The sequence below is a fragment of the Vespa crabro genome, chromosome 10 (assembly GCF_910589235.1).
Source record: "Vespa crabro chromosome 10, iyVesCrab1.2, whole genome shotgun sequence".
In the NCBI taxonomy this organism is placed as follows: domain Eukaryota; kingdom Metazoa; phylum Arthropoda; class Insecta; order Hymenoptera; family Vespidae; genus Vespa; species Vespa crabro.
Genome location: NC_060964.1, coordinates 4,843,311 through 4,856,991, shown reverse-complemented (window position 1 = coordinate 4,856,991; position 13,681 = coordinate 4,843,311). Strand labels below are relative to the sequence as shown.

Here is a 13,681-nt window from a genome sequence, read left to right as displayed (position 1 = left end):
AACGAGATTCATAAACTTGTTTTACCTGATAAAATATCGCGTCGTTTGAAGATCAGATTTATAGAAATTTCTAATATTCTACGAAGTTTCGCAAAATTTTCTTCGAATTAGGCCTACGTTAATAATAATCGAGATTCGAAAAAGCGGATAGTGTATTTGCCAGAGGTACTTTACGTCAATTATTTCGTGTAACGCTTCATTGTACGTGTGATCGATGATATCTCACCGTTTTGTCGTAAAGATAAATATGACTTATGATAGCATGGATGTCAATGTTTTCGAGACTAGCACGGTACAAAAAAGCTCACATCATGGAATACCGCAAAACTTTGTATAGCGACAGTTATAACTTGCACAAGGTCACCCAAAACGTGTAATATATTTGGATGTATATTTAGTCGAGGAACACTTGTTTGTGTCGAAAAATGTGAAGATGTGTGCATGAAAAATAATCATTCTCTCCGCTATACATAATTACGATTATTTCGTTCTTAAAAACCAATAAAACTTCATTTGCGTCCGAATTTTACGACGAGATAAAAGAAAAGCATCGATACGATAAGAGATTTCGTGAATGAAAAGCGAAATATTAAGATAATTTATCGTTAGTTCCTAGATTACGAAGAGTCCTATTACTTCGATGTGAATTGGCGGGTTATCGAAAAGGTGGATAAAAAGATTAATTTATGAAAAGAAGCGAAGAAACGAATTTATATCCTATGAGGCTGCGGGACAAAAGACTTGAAAAAAAAAAAAAATAGATAAAACGAGGCTGCGCCTTGAAATGATGTACTTTGATGCGAATTTCGATTGAAATGATGTTCGGTCGATTTATACTGAAAGTAGATCCAGCGGAGAGAAACGAGAAATTATTAATTGTGCGTAAATGCAGGGAACGATATCGCTTGATGATCTTCAAAACGCACTGGAAAGCACACTCATGATCTAGAAATAAATATTAAAAGAAAAAAAAAAAAAAAAAAAAAAAAAAAGAGAGAGAGATTGAGAGATTAAAAAATAAAAAGAAGAAAAAGAAAATGTGAAGAACGGCATGAAGGAAAACCACGTGGGAAGGCCCATTTGTCGCACTTGTTTGAAAAAAGAAAAAAAGAAAAAAATAAGATTATTACAAGAATGCACAAGTAGTAGTGTACACACGCATGTACTGTTTGTTACCGCGAATAAATATGCGAGTTTAAAATCAGGTTTGATTTATGTGTACACGGTGAGGGCCGAGCTTCGTACGAAAAGAAACGCAGGTGCTCGCGCGAGAATGATTCAATGATGGTCCTTTTTCGAATGAGGATGATCGAATTTCAACGCGTTCTACTTGCGCATCGGAAAAAAAAAATAAGGAAGAAAAAAGAAAAAAAAGAAAGGATAATACAACATTTCTCCTGAGCACACGCGTTTTCTTAATACGGCGATATTGTTATTATATGAACGAACTCAAGACGGCATGGTATACAAGGCTAAGAACAAGACCTAAAATGGGGACATAATATTTTATAACTCAACTTTTGTACAGAATAAATAAATACTTGTACTGTGGACCAATATTTCTTTCATTTCATTCTCATTTATAGCCATGCACGGCGCAACGTTATTTAAACTTTACAATAATTGGCATGTGTAACTATTCCAGAAAAGAATAATTATGAACAAAAATTACTTCATAGATAAATATTAAAGGCATTTAACTCTTTCACTCCAAACGATGAATATATATACATATATATATTTATCTTCGAAAAATGAACGCTCGGAGTACTTATATATACGTCTATCATAATATATCATGTTCTGCAATTTTTCGCACAAAACTTTACTATTAACTCAATTGGCAATAATAGATCTCATTTTTATCAATCGTTGGTAACTCAGTCGATAACGTTAGATACTCTTTTTACTGACCAAATAATTCAGTCGGCAATAATGGATTAAATATATAGCTAATAAATCGAGAACATCTTTTTATTTTTAAACCTTTGAAATAAATAAAAACATATTCGTCGGATGAAAATTATTGAAGAATATTGAAATCTGAAGAATTTCACACTGAAAGGGTTAAACATTTTTTTATAATTTTATCATCTAAATTACAAATATTACTTAAATTAAAAATATATTATTCCTAAGAGAAATTTGAAATAAATTATGTTATTTTCAAAAAATAATTTTATTTATATATACTGCAATAAAAAAGTACGTCATATCAACTTTATAAAATAGAAAAATCGATTGAGCATCATAAACGCTTCGTACGTCAGCGTCAAGTTATAAACGATGCGTTCCGTCCATGGCAAAAATATTATTTCACAAGCATACTAGACCGAAAGAGTTAATTTAAAATTATTAAAATAAAGTTTATATTATATATCATTTATATAATGTGCTTGGAACATTATATAAATGATAAAATGTAATAATTAATCTCTTAGATAATATATATTATTTGTTTGTTTTATTTTGGACTAATGGTATAATAACAATACAATTTCTGGCTTCTGGTATACGCCACCATCTACCAAGCTTGTGTTCTTGACCAACACCAGCAATCAGATTATTACCATCTGGTGTAAATACCAGTGAGTTTATAAACCCGACTAATTTTATTGTAAATAATGGATGTAATGATTTAAACGAATCACCGCACCGCCACAATTTGATCTCTCCATTTTGAGAACCTAATAAAAGGAAAATATTAATTACATTTAAAGTTGTGTAAATCGTAATAAAATAAAGATATATAAAAAATATCCAGAATTTTTAAATACATATAAGAGGTATCTTATAAAGAAATATTTTACCAGATGCTACTAAATCAGTATTCAAAAGCGTTGCTATGCTCGATATCCATTTTGGTTGCCCATTATTTTCATCTTTTCCATGAGCCTCGGGTACACAACATAAAGGTTTTTTTTTTAAACAACACCATACACATAATGAGCCATCATTTCCACCACTAAAAAAGTTCTCTTCATTGATAAGTTTAACAATATCTATGCTGCCACAATGACCATTAAAAATTAATTGCGATTCTTCTACAATTTTCCAAATTCTAATAGTTCCATCATATCCACCACTAGTTATAGCGCGTTCTCTTGATAAAGCGTCAATTGATGTGATACCATTTTGATGTCCAAATCTAAAAATAGAATTGTACTTAACACTTACACATTTATGTGGAAGTATTAATTCAAATGTATAATATATACCTACAAAGATTCAACATATGCCATATCATCTAAATTCCAAACTTTTATGCTTCTGTCTTCAGATGCAGAGTAAAGTGTGTGAGTATCTTTTCGAAATATTAAACCAGTTATTATACCTCTATGTCCTTGTAAATTTTTTAAAAGATTTAAACTTTCCCCACAAAATACTTTGATATCTTTACAACCACCATCTCCAACAACCTAATGAAGTATTATTCGTAAATTAAAAACATATGTTTAATATATAGAATATAAATTCTATATATTATATATTGTATACATTTACCAAAAATTTGCCATCAGTACTAATTGCCATACAATTAATTGATTTCATTCCATCCTGTCCTTTTCTTTTTCCTTTTATAATTTTTAATTTAGTTCTTTCCTTTAATGACCCTATAGTAATATTGAAATAATGTAAATTACATTATTTTTATAAATATTATTTAATTATTTTTTTTAATTAAAAATTAATAAAAACTTACATTTAACTAAACTACCATCTTTAGAACTTGAATATAAAATGTTCCCTTTATTAGAAATACATAAACACGTAATAGAATCTTTATGAGCTTTACATCTCAACATTATAGGATCTTCATGAGCAATATAACGTTCTGCTACAATTTTTCTAAGGCATCCCTTTTCTTCCAAGTATTCATCTTTTAATCTTCTTGCAACTGCTCCTTCCTCAAATTCTGCTCTATCTTTCTCTATATATGCATTAAAATATATTATAAATTAATAATGCACAGATAATAAATATATTACAGTTCATCTATATTCATTAACCTTCTTCCTCAATTTGTTGAAGATATTTTTTAGCCAGCCTAATACGTTTTTCCTGAACGGTTTCTTCATTTTCTGATTCACTTTCAAACTCTGGTAATCTTAGATTATAAAACAAAATTTATTTTTATTTTTTACAAAGTTATCATTGCTTTTTTTCTTTTTTTGTTTTTATTAATTTATTTTCAAGTATAACATATTTTTTATGGAAAATGTATAACATTGTAAGCAAAATGATTAACTATAAATTTTACTCACTTTTCATTTTCTTCTGCAAGTTCTTCGTCATTACTAGATATACTCTCATTGTCAGTGGGTATAGACTTTTTTACATTTTTTTTCTTTCCTTTCGAAGTAAATGTACTTTTATCTCTATTTTCAAAATGTCCATTATACTGAAATATAAACAAATAATATTTCAGTAGATAAATGTCAAGAGTATGTAATATTTAATAATTAATAAAATTAATCAAATACTAAATTAAATACTAAATACTAAATTAATTTAATAAAATTTCAGTTATTAACTCTAAATTCAACTAAGTATCAATGCTATACTCTTTGTTTATAATAAACTGCTAAAATAAATCTAACCTATAATAAGCTATTTATTACAGATGTTTCATTTTGTCAATTTGTAAATATTAATAACTTACTTTTCTTTTATATGCTCCCTTAACTCGATTGTTTCTTATAAAAAACGACATTTTAACATGTAAATAACGTAATGTTTAATTAATTTAAGATATAACTTTCTAAATTAATATTAACTATACCGAGCACATGGTATAAAGTATGAATGTTACATCCTTACTGTCGCCCTCTAGAATAGGCTAGAGGGCAACACGTATAAAGTACGCGGCGGGTAGACAAAACTTTATTAAGACTATTCAACTTTGACTGTATAATGACTTACACCAACGATGAGAATGGGCATAATTCTTGACCGATTTTGATGAACAAGATCTCATTTTAAAGACGAAGGTTTAATCTAAGATCTTGCTTTTTCGAATTTTTAAGAAAACTTTATTTTCTTTAAAAAAATTGTATTAAAAAATGATACTTTTTCAAGAATTTTTTTTATGATTTCCTCTAGTAAAAGTAATCTACTTTACATTATTACTATTATTACTACTGTTACTATAATAATAATACATAATGTAATAATATAATAAATATACATATATATAAGTATTCACTAATTATTTTTGACAAAGCATTCGACAAAATCTTGTTTTTTTGTCACAAATTTATATACTAATTATTACATGTATCAATTATATTTATTATTATCATATCTAGCATAGATTACTGCAAAATGTACGTTATTATAAATCTACACGAAACCAATCGTTAGTACGCGTGAGAGAAATATAACCAACCAACAAGTTTATACAACGATACGATAGACGTAAACGCATTTCCTGCTTGCACTTGTAGTTCATGTTTTATCCTACCTGTCGCTAAAGTCACACACACTTAGAGGGAAAGTTGGTAAACAGTAAAAAAATAAAAATTATGTTTTATGTGCAAATCTAACTAGTAAAATAATAAAGATAATAAAATTAATAGTGAAGTAATAAAAGTAATAAAATTAATCATGTCACAAAAGAAAAAAGTGCTTATGATTTGTTTAGGTATTTTTATAAATCTCCTTTATTAAGTTGCTTCTTTTCCTATATAATGATATAATCTTCATATGAAAATTTTTTTAAGGAAATATTTGCCGTTCTCCTATCGCAGAAGCTGTTTTTGATGATCAAATTAAGAAAATTGGTTTAACTGATCAATGGGAAGTAGATAGTGCAGCTCTTATAGGATATCATACTGGTAAAAATCCAGATCGAAGAGCTATGTCTGTATTAAAACAAAGAGGACTTACTAGCTATTCTCATCGTGCTAGACAAGTATGTAATGTTTCTGATAAATAACATATAATATAAACTACTTTCATATTTATTATATATATAAATATCATATATTGTTCCTATTTTTAGATCACAGTAGATGATTTTAATAAATATGATTGGATATTTGGAATGGATGTTGAAAATATTCGAGAACTAAATAAACTAAAACCACAAGGCAGTAAAGCGATAATTGAATTGTTAGGAAAATATGATCCAGAAGGAGAAACAATAATACGTGATCCTTACTATGTATGTTATCATATTTGTTATATTCTTATATACGTTTATTTGAATAAAATTTAAACAATATAAATTGTTTTTATAGGATGATGATAGCACTGGATTTGAGAAGGCATATGATCAATGTGTAAGAAGTATTACAGCATTCTTACAGAAGCATAAAGGTAATTAATTTCTTATTTAATTGTATAATGTTTGTTACTGTATAATTTAATGTTTATTTTTTCAGATGTAAAATAATGACAACTTAAAACTAGAAAGAAAAATGTTTATTTTCTATTTATAAATATTTTGGAAAAAAAATTTAATATTTTACCTAGAGATTAATATTAAAGAAACAAATTGTTTTTGTCAAAACAAAAAAAACATCATTTATATCTGTGGCACATAATGAAAATATCACAATCTTCTTATAGAGTTGCGATTCATAATTTGCAAATCATTAATTTGTAATATAAAATATAAGTAAATTCATTTGTGCTACACTCTATTGTTTATTATTCTTTTCTAATCCATCTGTACATCATTATTGTATCTCTAATTATATATTTATTTCACAGTTTCGCAGAATATGATAGGAAAAAGAAAAGTACTTATGGTTTGTTTAGGTAGGACTGCAATTATAATAATATAATACTATGAATTGATACTATTTTTCATTATAGGAAATAGTTGTCGTTCTCCAATAGCAGAAGCAGTTTTTAATGCACAAATTAAAAAAATGAATTTAGTTAATTATTGGGAAGCAGATAGTGCAGCAATTTTGGAATATCATATAGGTAATCCACCTGAACCAAGAGCCATGTCAACACTTAAAAAAAATGGAATCACTGAATACTCTCACAAAGCAAGACTTGTAAGAATATTTTATATAATTTAATAAAAAAAACAAATTTGATATAATTTTTGCTATTTTAGATTACAAAAGCTGATTTTTACAAGTATAATTGGATATTTGGAATGGATAGTTATATAATGGAATACTTGTACCCGTTAAAACCAGAAAATAGTAAGGCTATTGTTGAAATTTTGGGAAAATATGATCCAAATGGAGAAATTAATATAAGAGATCCATTATTTGTATGTAATTTTTAATAATAGAATCTATAGCAGCATCTTATAAAAAAAATTTTATATCTACATGCTATAATTTTATTATAGGACAATGGTAGTCATGGATTTGAAAAAGCATTTGAACAATCTCTAAGAAGTATACAATCATTTTTAAAATATCATAAAGATAATTAAAATAAAACTTGGGAAATATATATTCAGGACCGGCTTAAATACTCTTAAACTGCATTATTGACCATCTATGTGCTTGCATGCATTGCATAATTACTAGCACAGCTTTGTATACATGTACTAAAAATATACACTGATGAATCATACTAATTATACTTGTTTAAAATATTAATCAATAAAATAAAATATATCCAAGTTACAATTTGAAGATAAATGTGAAAATATATAATATTTGAAAATATATAATATTAATAAATGAAATGAACTATGTGATATACAAAGAATAAAAATATGTGATGCATATATTTCTATTTAACTTTATAACCAGAAACATAAACTTCAATAATGTTACGATCATCTCCAGAATATATAAATCTTTGTAATTGTTTTTCTAGTGAATAACTCATGAAATCATCTAATGGCCCGTTACTTACACTCATATCTACTATAAGTGCATCAAATTCTTTACCAGGTATTAAATTACCTACCTCTTTGTTAATCCCTAGTGCTAAAAAATTTAGGAACAAATTAAGGAAAAAACATTGGATATTGAATAAAAATACTTACATATAGCGCCTCCTAAAGTAGCCATATAAAACACTTCTTTATAGTTGATACTTTCATAGTCACTTTTAAACATAGCAAGGTTAGTAGATACTTGTAACGCAGATCTCATTGCGTCCACCATACTAGAGCTTTGTCCACCTGCTACATCTAGCAAATAAATGAATATTTATTTATATGTTATTTATACAAATTTATCTAATATCATTTTACAACTTTTTAAAAAATTCTCAATACCTGTCCCTAGTCCTATTTTAAGTCCTTTTGATTTTAATTTTTGTATGTCACACATACCACTTTTTAAACATGTATTAGAAGATGGACAATGTATAATTGCTGTATCATTTTGTTTAATAAGCATTATTTCATCCTCTGTGAGGTGTATTGCATGAGCTAATATTGTCTAAAAAAAATTTTTTTAATCTAATTAAAAAATGACTAATTTTTATGTACATTTTATAATTTACCTTATTAGTTAGAAGTCCAGCTGCATTATATACACTAGCATAAGATGGATACTCCTTGAACATATTTCTTACTGCTTTAATTTCATCTATATTTTCAGAAATATGTGTCTAAAATAATATTTTTATAATTATGCTTTGGAATAATTAATTATTGTACAATGCATTATTTATAAATACCTGTATGTGAAGATCTCTTTCTTTAGCCAGTTTGCCCAATTCTTTCATCAATTCCATATCACAACTCAAAGCAAATCTTGGTGTAATGATTGGTTTTATAAGATGATTCTATAACAAAAATTTTGTATAAAATATTAAGATTTCAATAATCTAATTACCATGATTAGTTAAGACTATTGTTTTCACTTACATCAAGATTTAAAATATCATTTATAAATTGTATAGTATTTTTTATAGATTCTACAGTATTTTCATAGTATCCATCGTCACGATATGCATTCATATTTACTTTTCCTATAAAAGCACGTTGGCCTAAATGTGCAACTGCTCGTGCAAGTTCCATAGATGCTTTTCCATATAGAGATGCAAAATAACATGCTGTTGTTGTACCCATGGCAAGAGTACGTTTCTGTATATTATGTAAATATATATATATATATATATATATATATATAATATACATATATATATTTATAATATATATAAATATATATATACAATATATATATATTTTTTTATTATTAAAAATTAAAATAAAAAATCTTACAAACCACAACAGTTTCAAATACATGTTTAGCAAATTCTTCATCGACATATTTTTTTTCTAAGGGGAAAGTATATTTTTCTAACCAATCTAATAGATTTTTATCATAACCCAAACCAAGATTAGGAAATTGAACTGCATGAGTATGACAATCAATAAGACCTGGCATTAAAAATTGTTTGTCATTTAAAAAAGTGACATGATCACCTATAAGTGCACTAGGTTCTGGATTCACAGTAACATCAATGATCTATAAATTTCAAATGTTATAAAAATTATAACAGTTGTTTATATATGTTTATTTAATTTAAATAAAATCATGATAAATATTTATTGATATTTTATAACACATCTCAATTTATACCTTGCCATTTTCAACCATTACAGCAGCGCGATCAATCATAATTAATTCTCTTTTTTCGTTAGAATGCACCAAGGCACCAACGAATATTTGACGCTTCATTTTAGAGAATTTTTTAAAATGTTCAGAAATGATTTAAACTGAAACATTTTTATAAAAGTATTATGTATTTAAATCATTTTTCTTTTGTGTGTTATTTTTAAGAAAAAATAAAATTATCGTCAAAAAGAAAAATTAAAATCGATTTTCGATACTAACGCATCAGTTGACTTATTTTATTAAGTCATTCCTATCAATAATTACATTGAATTAAATATTTTTGAAAATATATATCTTCTATGATCCATAAAGTTTTGCTCGTTTATCTGCCCAATGTTGACGATTTGCCAACAATGGCAACGTTGTCGATTTGCATTCAGAAAAGCAGAGAAATGATGCAATCTTTATTTAGCGTTTACAATGATTTATATTTTTAAAATATTTCTAATTAGTTATTAATTACATATAATTAGGATTTTTGATATATTGTGAAATAATAGAAAAATAGCTATATAATGATCTCAATAATAATTTTTGAATTGGCAAAAAAGAAACTTTATCAATATAGGAGATATTGATCAAACATAACATCATTGTAAAAAGATCTCTTTTTACGAAATATTTGTTTCGTGGAACTAATTTAGATCAATTAACTTCAATTGTGATTATTTCTATTTTTTTTTTTTTTTTATTTGCAAGTGCGATATTAAATATGGAAAGTAAAAAGGAAAAGAAACAAGAAAAACTGAAAAAAACAGAAAAAGTAATATCCGATCCACATCGAGAATATTTGGATATGGATACCGATGAGGAAGGCCATGAACGACGAGGTAAAATAATGAACTCTTTTATCAAAATTTATAATTTTTCTGTATTATACAAAAATATCGAGTTCATTTATATTATATGATAAAAGGAAAAAAGAATTTATCGCGTAAGTAATTTATATTTTTACATCAAGTTATAAAAAGTTTATCTAACTTTAAATAAAGATAATGTATTTTAAATAATTTAGTTAACGGATATTTTATTATATAATTTATCGATCGAAAATTTGTTCAAAAATTTGAAAATAATTGTAATCGAAATACCTGCTGCTACGTATGCCAATATTTTTCCAGGAACAATAACAATTTTACCTGCTTTAATGGTCGTGTCAAAAAAATAATTATCGATTATATTTAAAAAGAATTAATTGACTTTATGTATTCATGGATATATAAATTGCAGAAACTTCCGAGAGTGAATATGAGACTTCTCCAGAACCAGAAAATCCTATTTATACGGAACAAGAACTGATAACACTAGTCAGTATCATAATTGCTCGTTGAGCGGGAATATTTAAAATTATCAATCCTAATTAAATGCATACACTTTCAACTAATAAAACTAAAAGCAACTAATAAATTAAAAAAAAAATTTATTATATTTTCCATCATAGAAGTATGTTTTCTTAGGTACAATACGTAAAGGATTTGACAGTACTTTCTCATCTTAAAGAATCGGATTGGAACGAAAGCTGCTACGAAGTTATACGAGAATATTTTCAATGCGTATCTCATACTATATTGATTATATTTTTCAATCAAAATAAATTGATGGCATCTTTGAATCTGTCCGATTGCAAGGAAGTAGATCTTATGTATTTTTTAAGATCACCATTACAAATCTATACAACTGATAATTTTCTCAAAACTATTTTCTGTGGGAACATTAACGAAGATAAAACAAAATCGTTTTTCAAGTTTCTACAAAATATATATGCTCCTGTTGCTCTAAATAGTAACGAGTGGCCAGAAAGTACTTTTTTTTATTATATTAATCATTTTATAATCATAAATAAATTTATGACTTATATTGTGTTTTTTTTTTTTCTATTATATTCTAGTTATACAGAATGATCTCTATTTGAACTTACACAATCTTTTAATGATTTTAAATGAGCAACTTTGTAAATCAATAAATCGAACGATTTTGTATATACCAAGAGAACGTTTACCTGAATTACGTGGATTTCGATTATTTTATGAGCATGATTCTTTAATTAGAGAAGAAAAAAATACTATCATACAAATGCAAGAGTTTCATATAAAAGAATTAATTGGAAGATTGGAAAAAATAGTTAGATGTTGGATAAAACAAATACATGCGGCTTTAACTATTACGGTTATTAGAAAAAATATCGAAAGTATAATGGATGAATGTAATCATTGGAAAAATATTTGTTAGTGCAATCATTCTTATCATTATTAAGAATATTTAATATTTTAGAATTTATTATAGTATATTATAGAATTTATTTTTAATTAAAATCATATTTATATGTATATTTTTAGATGATAATTTAAATTCTTTAAATAATCAATTATCAAATAATGAAGTCCAAGCTATTATCCAATTATTAAAAAATATGAATTCATCTAGTGTAGAATCATTTCCAATATTTATTAGGAAACTGCAGGAAACATTGATGGAATCTTCATCAAATTTAATATACTTAAACATTTTATCTGAATATTGTACAAATTTATGTATCTCGGATAATATAGAAGCCAATGTGACGAAGATATTACTCCTGATACTACTCATTTGGGTGGAATCACCTTTTTATAGTATAACGTATATATAGATATTTTATTAAAATATGTACAATAGAAAATTATGTGATATTAATATAAAATTTATATTTTTATAGAAATAATATAGGGTCCCTTTGTCGAGCATTAAGTACTCAATTAATATCTCAATGTCAAAGATATATAGATATAGAAACTGCAATTAAAGGACATGCAGAAAGTGGGATACATATGCTAGAGAAATCTATATCTACCTGTCAAATGTACAGGAAAGTTTATGAAAAAGTAAGAATACATTTTTTTTCATCTTAAAATTAATATTAAAGTTTAAAATATTTTATAGTTTGTAAAAAAGATAGCAACTTCTATTAGTCCTTATAGAATATGGGATATAGATGAAGAAATGGTTTTTAATAGTATTAATGCATTTATACAAAGATGTCAGGATATTATTGAAATTTGTAATGCACGAATTATTTTTGAAAGGTAATAATTTAAGAAATCTAATGTTTGATTTCTTCTACTGTGTATATTATTATTATATTACCATAGGTGTGCTAAAGAAGAAACATTTGGAGGTGCTAAAGGAATAGAATATGAAAAATGTTGTCAACAAATTGAAAATTTATTTTATGATAATTTAAACAAAATTATTGCAATTCAAGAAAATATATTAAACATTAAAGATACTAATTGCAATGTAGCTATACATAAATTTAAAATAGCTATAATACAATTAGAAAATATGATTAAAAATTTAATTAACCATATTTTTGAAAACATTAAAAACATTGATGAAGGCATTGAAGCAATATATGCTTTTGAAAGATTTAAGTATCGATCGTGTTTAAAAGATTTAATATATGAAAAATGGATACAGGTGAAGTATTTACAAGATAGAAAATATATGGTTGTTATGTAATATATTTATTTCTTATAATTTTGTTATGTGCATAGATGTGGAAAATATTAGATGAAGAAATAGAAATTTGCAATATAACTAAAATTAAAGAAATAGGTGCATATCATCCGCTTATCAAATCCTTTTCTAAGTACTTGAATGTGCAATATACAAAAAAATATTATTTAAAAATGCAATATACAAAAATGATGAATGCATCTTATTGGTTGGTAAATTGTGTAGATGAAAGGTGTGTGCAATATTGTAAATTCATGGTTTCAATTGTATTTTTTATAGAAAAGATATAGATATTAAATTTAAATAATTTTAGGTATTCCCTGGAACGTTATAACATTGTAATAGATCAGTTAGAAGATGCTTATACTATTAATAAAATAAGAAGCTAATCAAATGATTTAAAGAATTCAATAAAAATGAATGCATATTAACTAGCAAAACAGTTGATCATTTAAATTTAACAATCTATATAAAATACATACTTTGTTTTTTTTCCATTTACTTATAATGTCATTTTGAATATAATTATACATTGATGATAAAAATACAAAAATATAAATATAATATTTATATAAATTGCAGATTCTAACTATTCTTAAATAAGTATCATAGAAAACTATTATGTATACTTT

The 13,681-nt window shown here is 25.7% G+C and overlaps 5 protein-coding genes across 9 annotated transcripts in view; 3 read left to right on the top strand and 2 right to left on the bottom strand.

Moving 5' to 3' along the window:
- Positions 1-1,559, top strand: part of LOC124427307 (ephrin-B2) — a 41,489-nt gene extending 39,930 nt beyond the window's left edge. The window contains exon 5 of the mRNA XM_046970051.1: positions 1-1,559. This exon is cut by the window's left edge and continues 6,727 nt beyond it. The gene's annotated coding sequence lies outside the window, so the exon portion shown is untranslated.
- Positions 1,560-2,442: 883 nt separating this feature from the next.
- Positions 2,443-5,145, bottom strand: LOC124427304 (U3 small nucleolar RNA-interacting protein 2). Its single transcript, XM_046970047.1, has 8 exons — positions 4,664-5,145; positions 4,266-4,402; positions 4,011-4,108; positions 3,704-3,931; positions 3,505-3,614; positions 3,223-3,419; positions 2,811-3,148; positions 2,443-2,687 (listed from the first exon to the last, which is right to left on the bottom strand). Exons 1-8 carry the CDS (start codon positions 4,712-4,714, stop codon positions 2,452-2,454), a joined length of 1,395 nt encoding a protein of 464 aa, XP_046826003.1. The 5' UTR covers positions 4,715-5,145; the 3' UTR covers positions 2,443-2,451.
- Positions 5,146-5,356: 211 nt separating this feature from the next.
- Positions 5,357-7,597, top strand: LOC124427308. Of its 2 annotated transcripts, XM_046970052.1 has the most exons (8): positions 5,357-5,644; positions 5,724-5,914; positions 6,005-6,166; positions 6,243-6,321; positions 6,718-6,765; positions 6,823-7,013; positions 7,076-7,237; positions 7,319-7,597. In XM_046970052.1, the coding sequence occupies exons 1-8, from the start codon at positions 5,608-5,610 to the stop codon at positions 7,403-7,405; spliced, it is 957 nt and encodes a 318-aa protein (XP_046826008.1). In that variant the 5' UTR covers positions 5,357-5,607; the 3' UTR covers positions 7,406-7,597. The 2 variants fall into 2 exon arrangements, with proteins under 2 accessions (XP_046826008.1, XP_046826009.1); XM_046970053.1 differs by lacking the exon at positions 6,718-6,765 and having other exon boundaries at positions 5,363-5,644.
- LOC124427305 (guanine deaminase) lies at positions 7,362-11,018 on the bottom strand. Of its 3 annotated transcripts, none has more exons than XM_046970048.1 (9): positions 10,646-11,018; positions 9,519-9,655; positions 9,162-9,404; positions 8,801-9,019; positions 8,611-8,718; positions 8,434-8,541; positions 8,204-8,369; positions 7,970-8,116; positions 7,362-7,910 (listed from the first exon to the last, which is right to left on the bottom strand). In XM_046970048.1, the coding sequence occupies exons 2-9, from the start codon at positions 9,615-9,617 to the stop codon at positions 7,711-7,713; spliced, it is 1,290 nt and encodes a 429-aa protein (XP_046826004.1). In that variant the 5' UTR covers positions 9,618-9,655; positions 10,646-11,018; the 3' UTR covers positions 7,362-7,710. The 3 variants fall into 3 exon arrangements, with proteins under 3 accessions (XP_046826004.1, XP_046826006.1, XP_046826005.1); XM_046970050.1 differs by having other exon boundaries at positions 10,694-11,018; XM_046970049.1 differs by lacking the exon at positions 10,646-11,018 and adding an exon at positions 9,774-9,913.
- On the top strand, positions 10,099-13,619 carry LOC124427303 (dynein-1-beta heavy chain, flagellar inner arm I1 complex-like). Of its 2 annotated transcripts, none has more exons than XM_046970045.1 (10): positions 10,099-10,384; positions 10,785-10,861; positions 11,012-11,354; positions 11,443-11,778; positions 11,891-12,173; positions 12,250-12,415; positions 12,474-12,616; positions 12,683-13,010; positions 13,088-13,281; positions 13,363-13,619. In XM_046970045.1, the coding sequence occupies exons 1-10, from the start codon at positions 10,267-10,269 to the stop codon at positions 13,436-13,438; spliced, it is 2,064 nt and encodes a 687-aa protein (XP_046826001.1). In that variant the 5' UTR covers positions 10,099-10,266; the 3' UTR covers positions 13,439-13,619. The 2 variants fall into 2 exon arrangements, with proteins under 2 accessions (XP_046826001.1, XP_046826002.1); XM_046970046.1 differs by having other exon boundaries at positions 10,246-10,488.
- Positions 13,620-13,681: the final 62 nt, after the last annotated feature.

Bases quoted from the DNA above. Each gene is read 5' to 3' on its own strand.
- LOC124427305 (XM_046970048.1), bottom strand. From the start codon at position 9,617: ATGAAGCGTCAAATATTCGTTGGTGCCTTGGTGCATTCTAACGAAAAA. The intron at 8,719-8,800 runs GTAAGTGAAAAC...TTTTTGTTATAG, and splicing joins ATGATATTTTAAATCTTGAT to AATCATCTTATAAAACCAAT. The intron at 8,370-8,433 runs GTAAATTATAAA...AATTTTTTTTAG, and splicing joins CTGGACTTCTAACTAATAAG to ACAATATTAGCTCATGCAAT.
- LOC124427303 (XM_046970045.1), top strand. From the start codon at position 10,267: ATGGAAAGTAAAAAGGAAAAGAAACAAGAAAAACTGAAAAAAACAGAA. The intron at 10,862-11,011 runs GTCAGTATCATA...ATGTTTTCTTAG, and splicing joins AACAAGAACTGATAACACTA to GTACAATACGTAAAGGATTT. The intron at 12,174-12,249 runs GTATATATAGAT...ATATTTTTATAG, and splicing joins TCACCTTTTTATAGTATAAC to AAATAATATAGGGTCCCTTT.
- LOC124427304 (XM_046970047.1), bottom strand. From the start codon at position 4,714: ATGTCGTTTTTTATAAGAAACAATCGAGTTAAGGGAGCATATAAAAGA. The intron at 3,932-4,010 runs GTTAATGAATAT...ATGCATATATAG, and splicing joins TCAACAAATTGAGGAAGAAG to AGAAAGATAGAGCAGAATTT. The intron at 3,615-3,703 runs GTAAGTTTTTAT...ATATTACTATAG, and splicing joins AGATGGTAGTTTAGTTAAAT to GGTCATTAAAGGAAAGAACT.
- LOC124427308 (XM_046970052.1), top strand. From the start codon at position 5,608: ATGTCACAAAAGAAAAAAGTGCTTATGATTTGTTTAG. The intron at 5,915-6,004 runs GTATGTAATGTT...TCCTATTTTTAG, and splicing joins ATTCTCATCGTGCTAGACAA to ATCACAGTAGATGATTTTAA. The intron at 7,014-7,075 runs GTAAGAATATTT...TTGCTATTTTAG, and splicing joins ACTCTCACAAAGCAAGACTT to ATTACAAAAGCTGATTTTTA.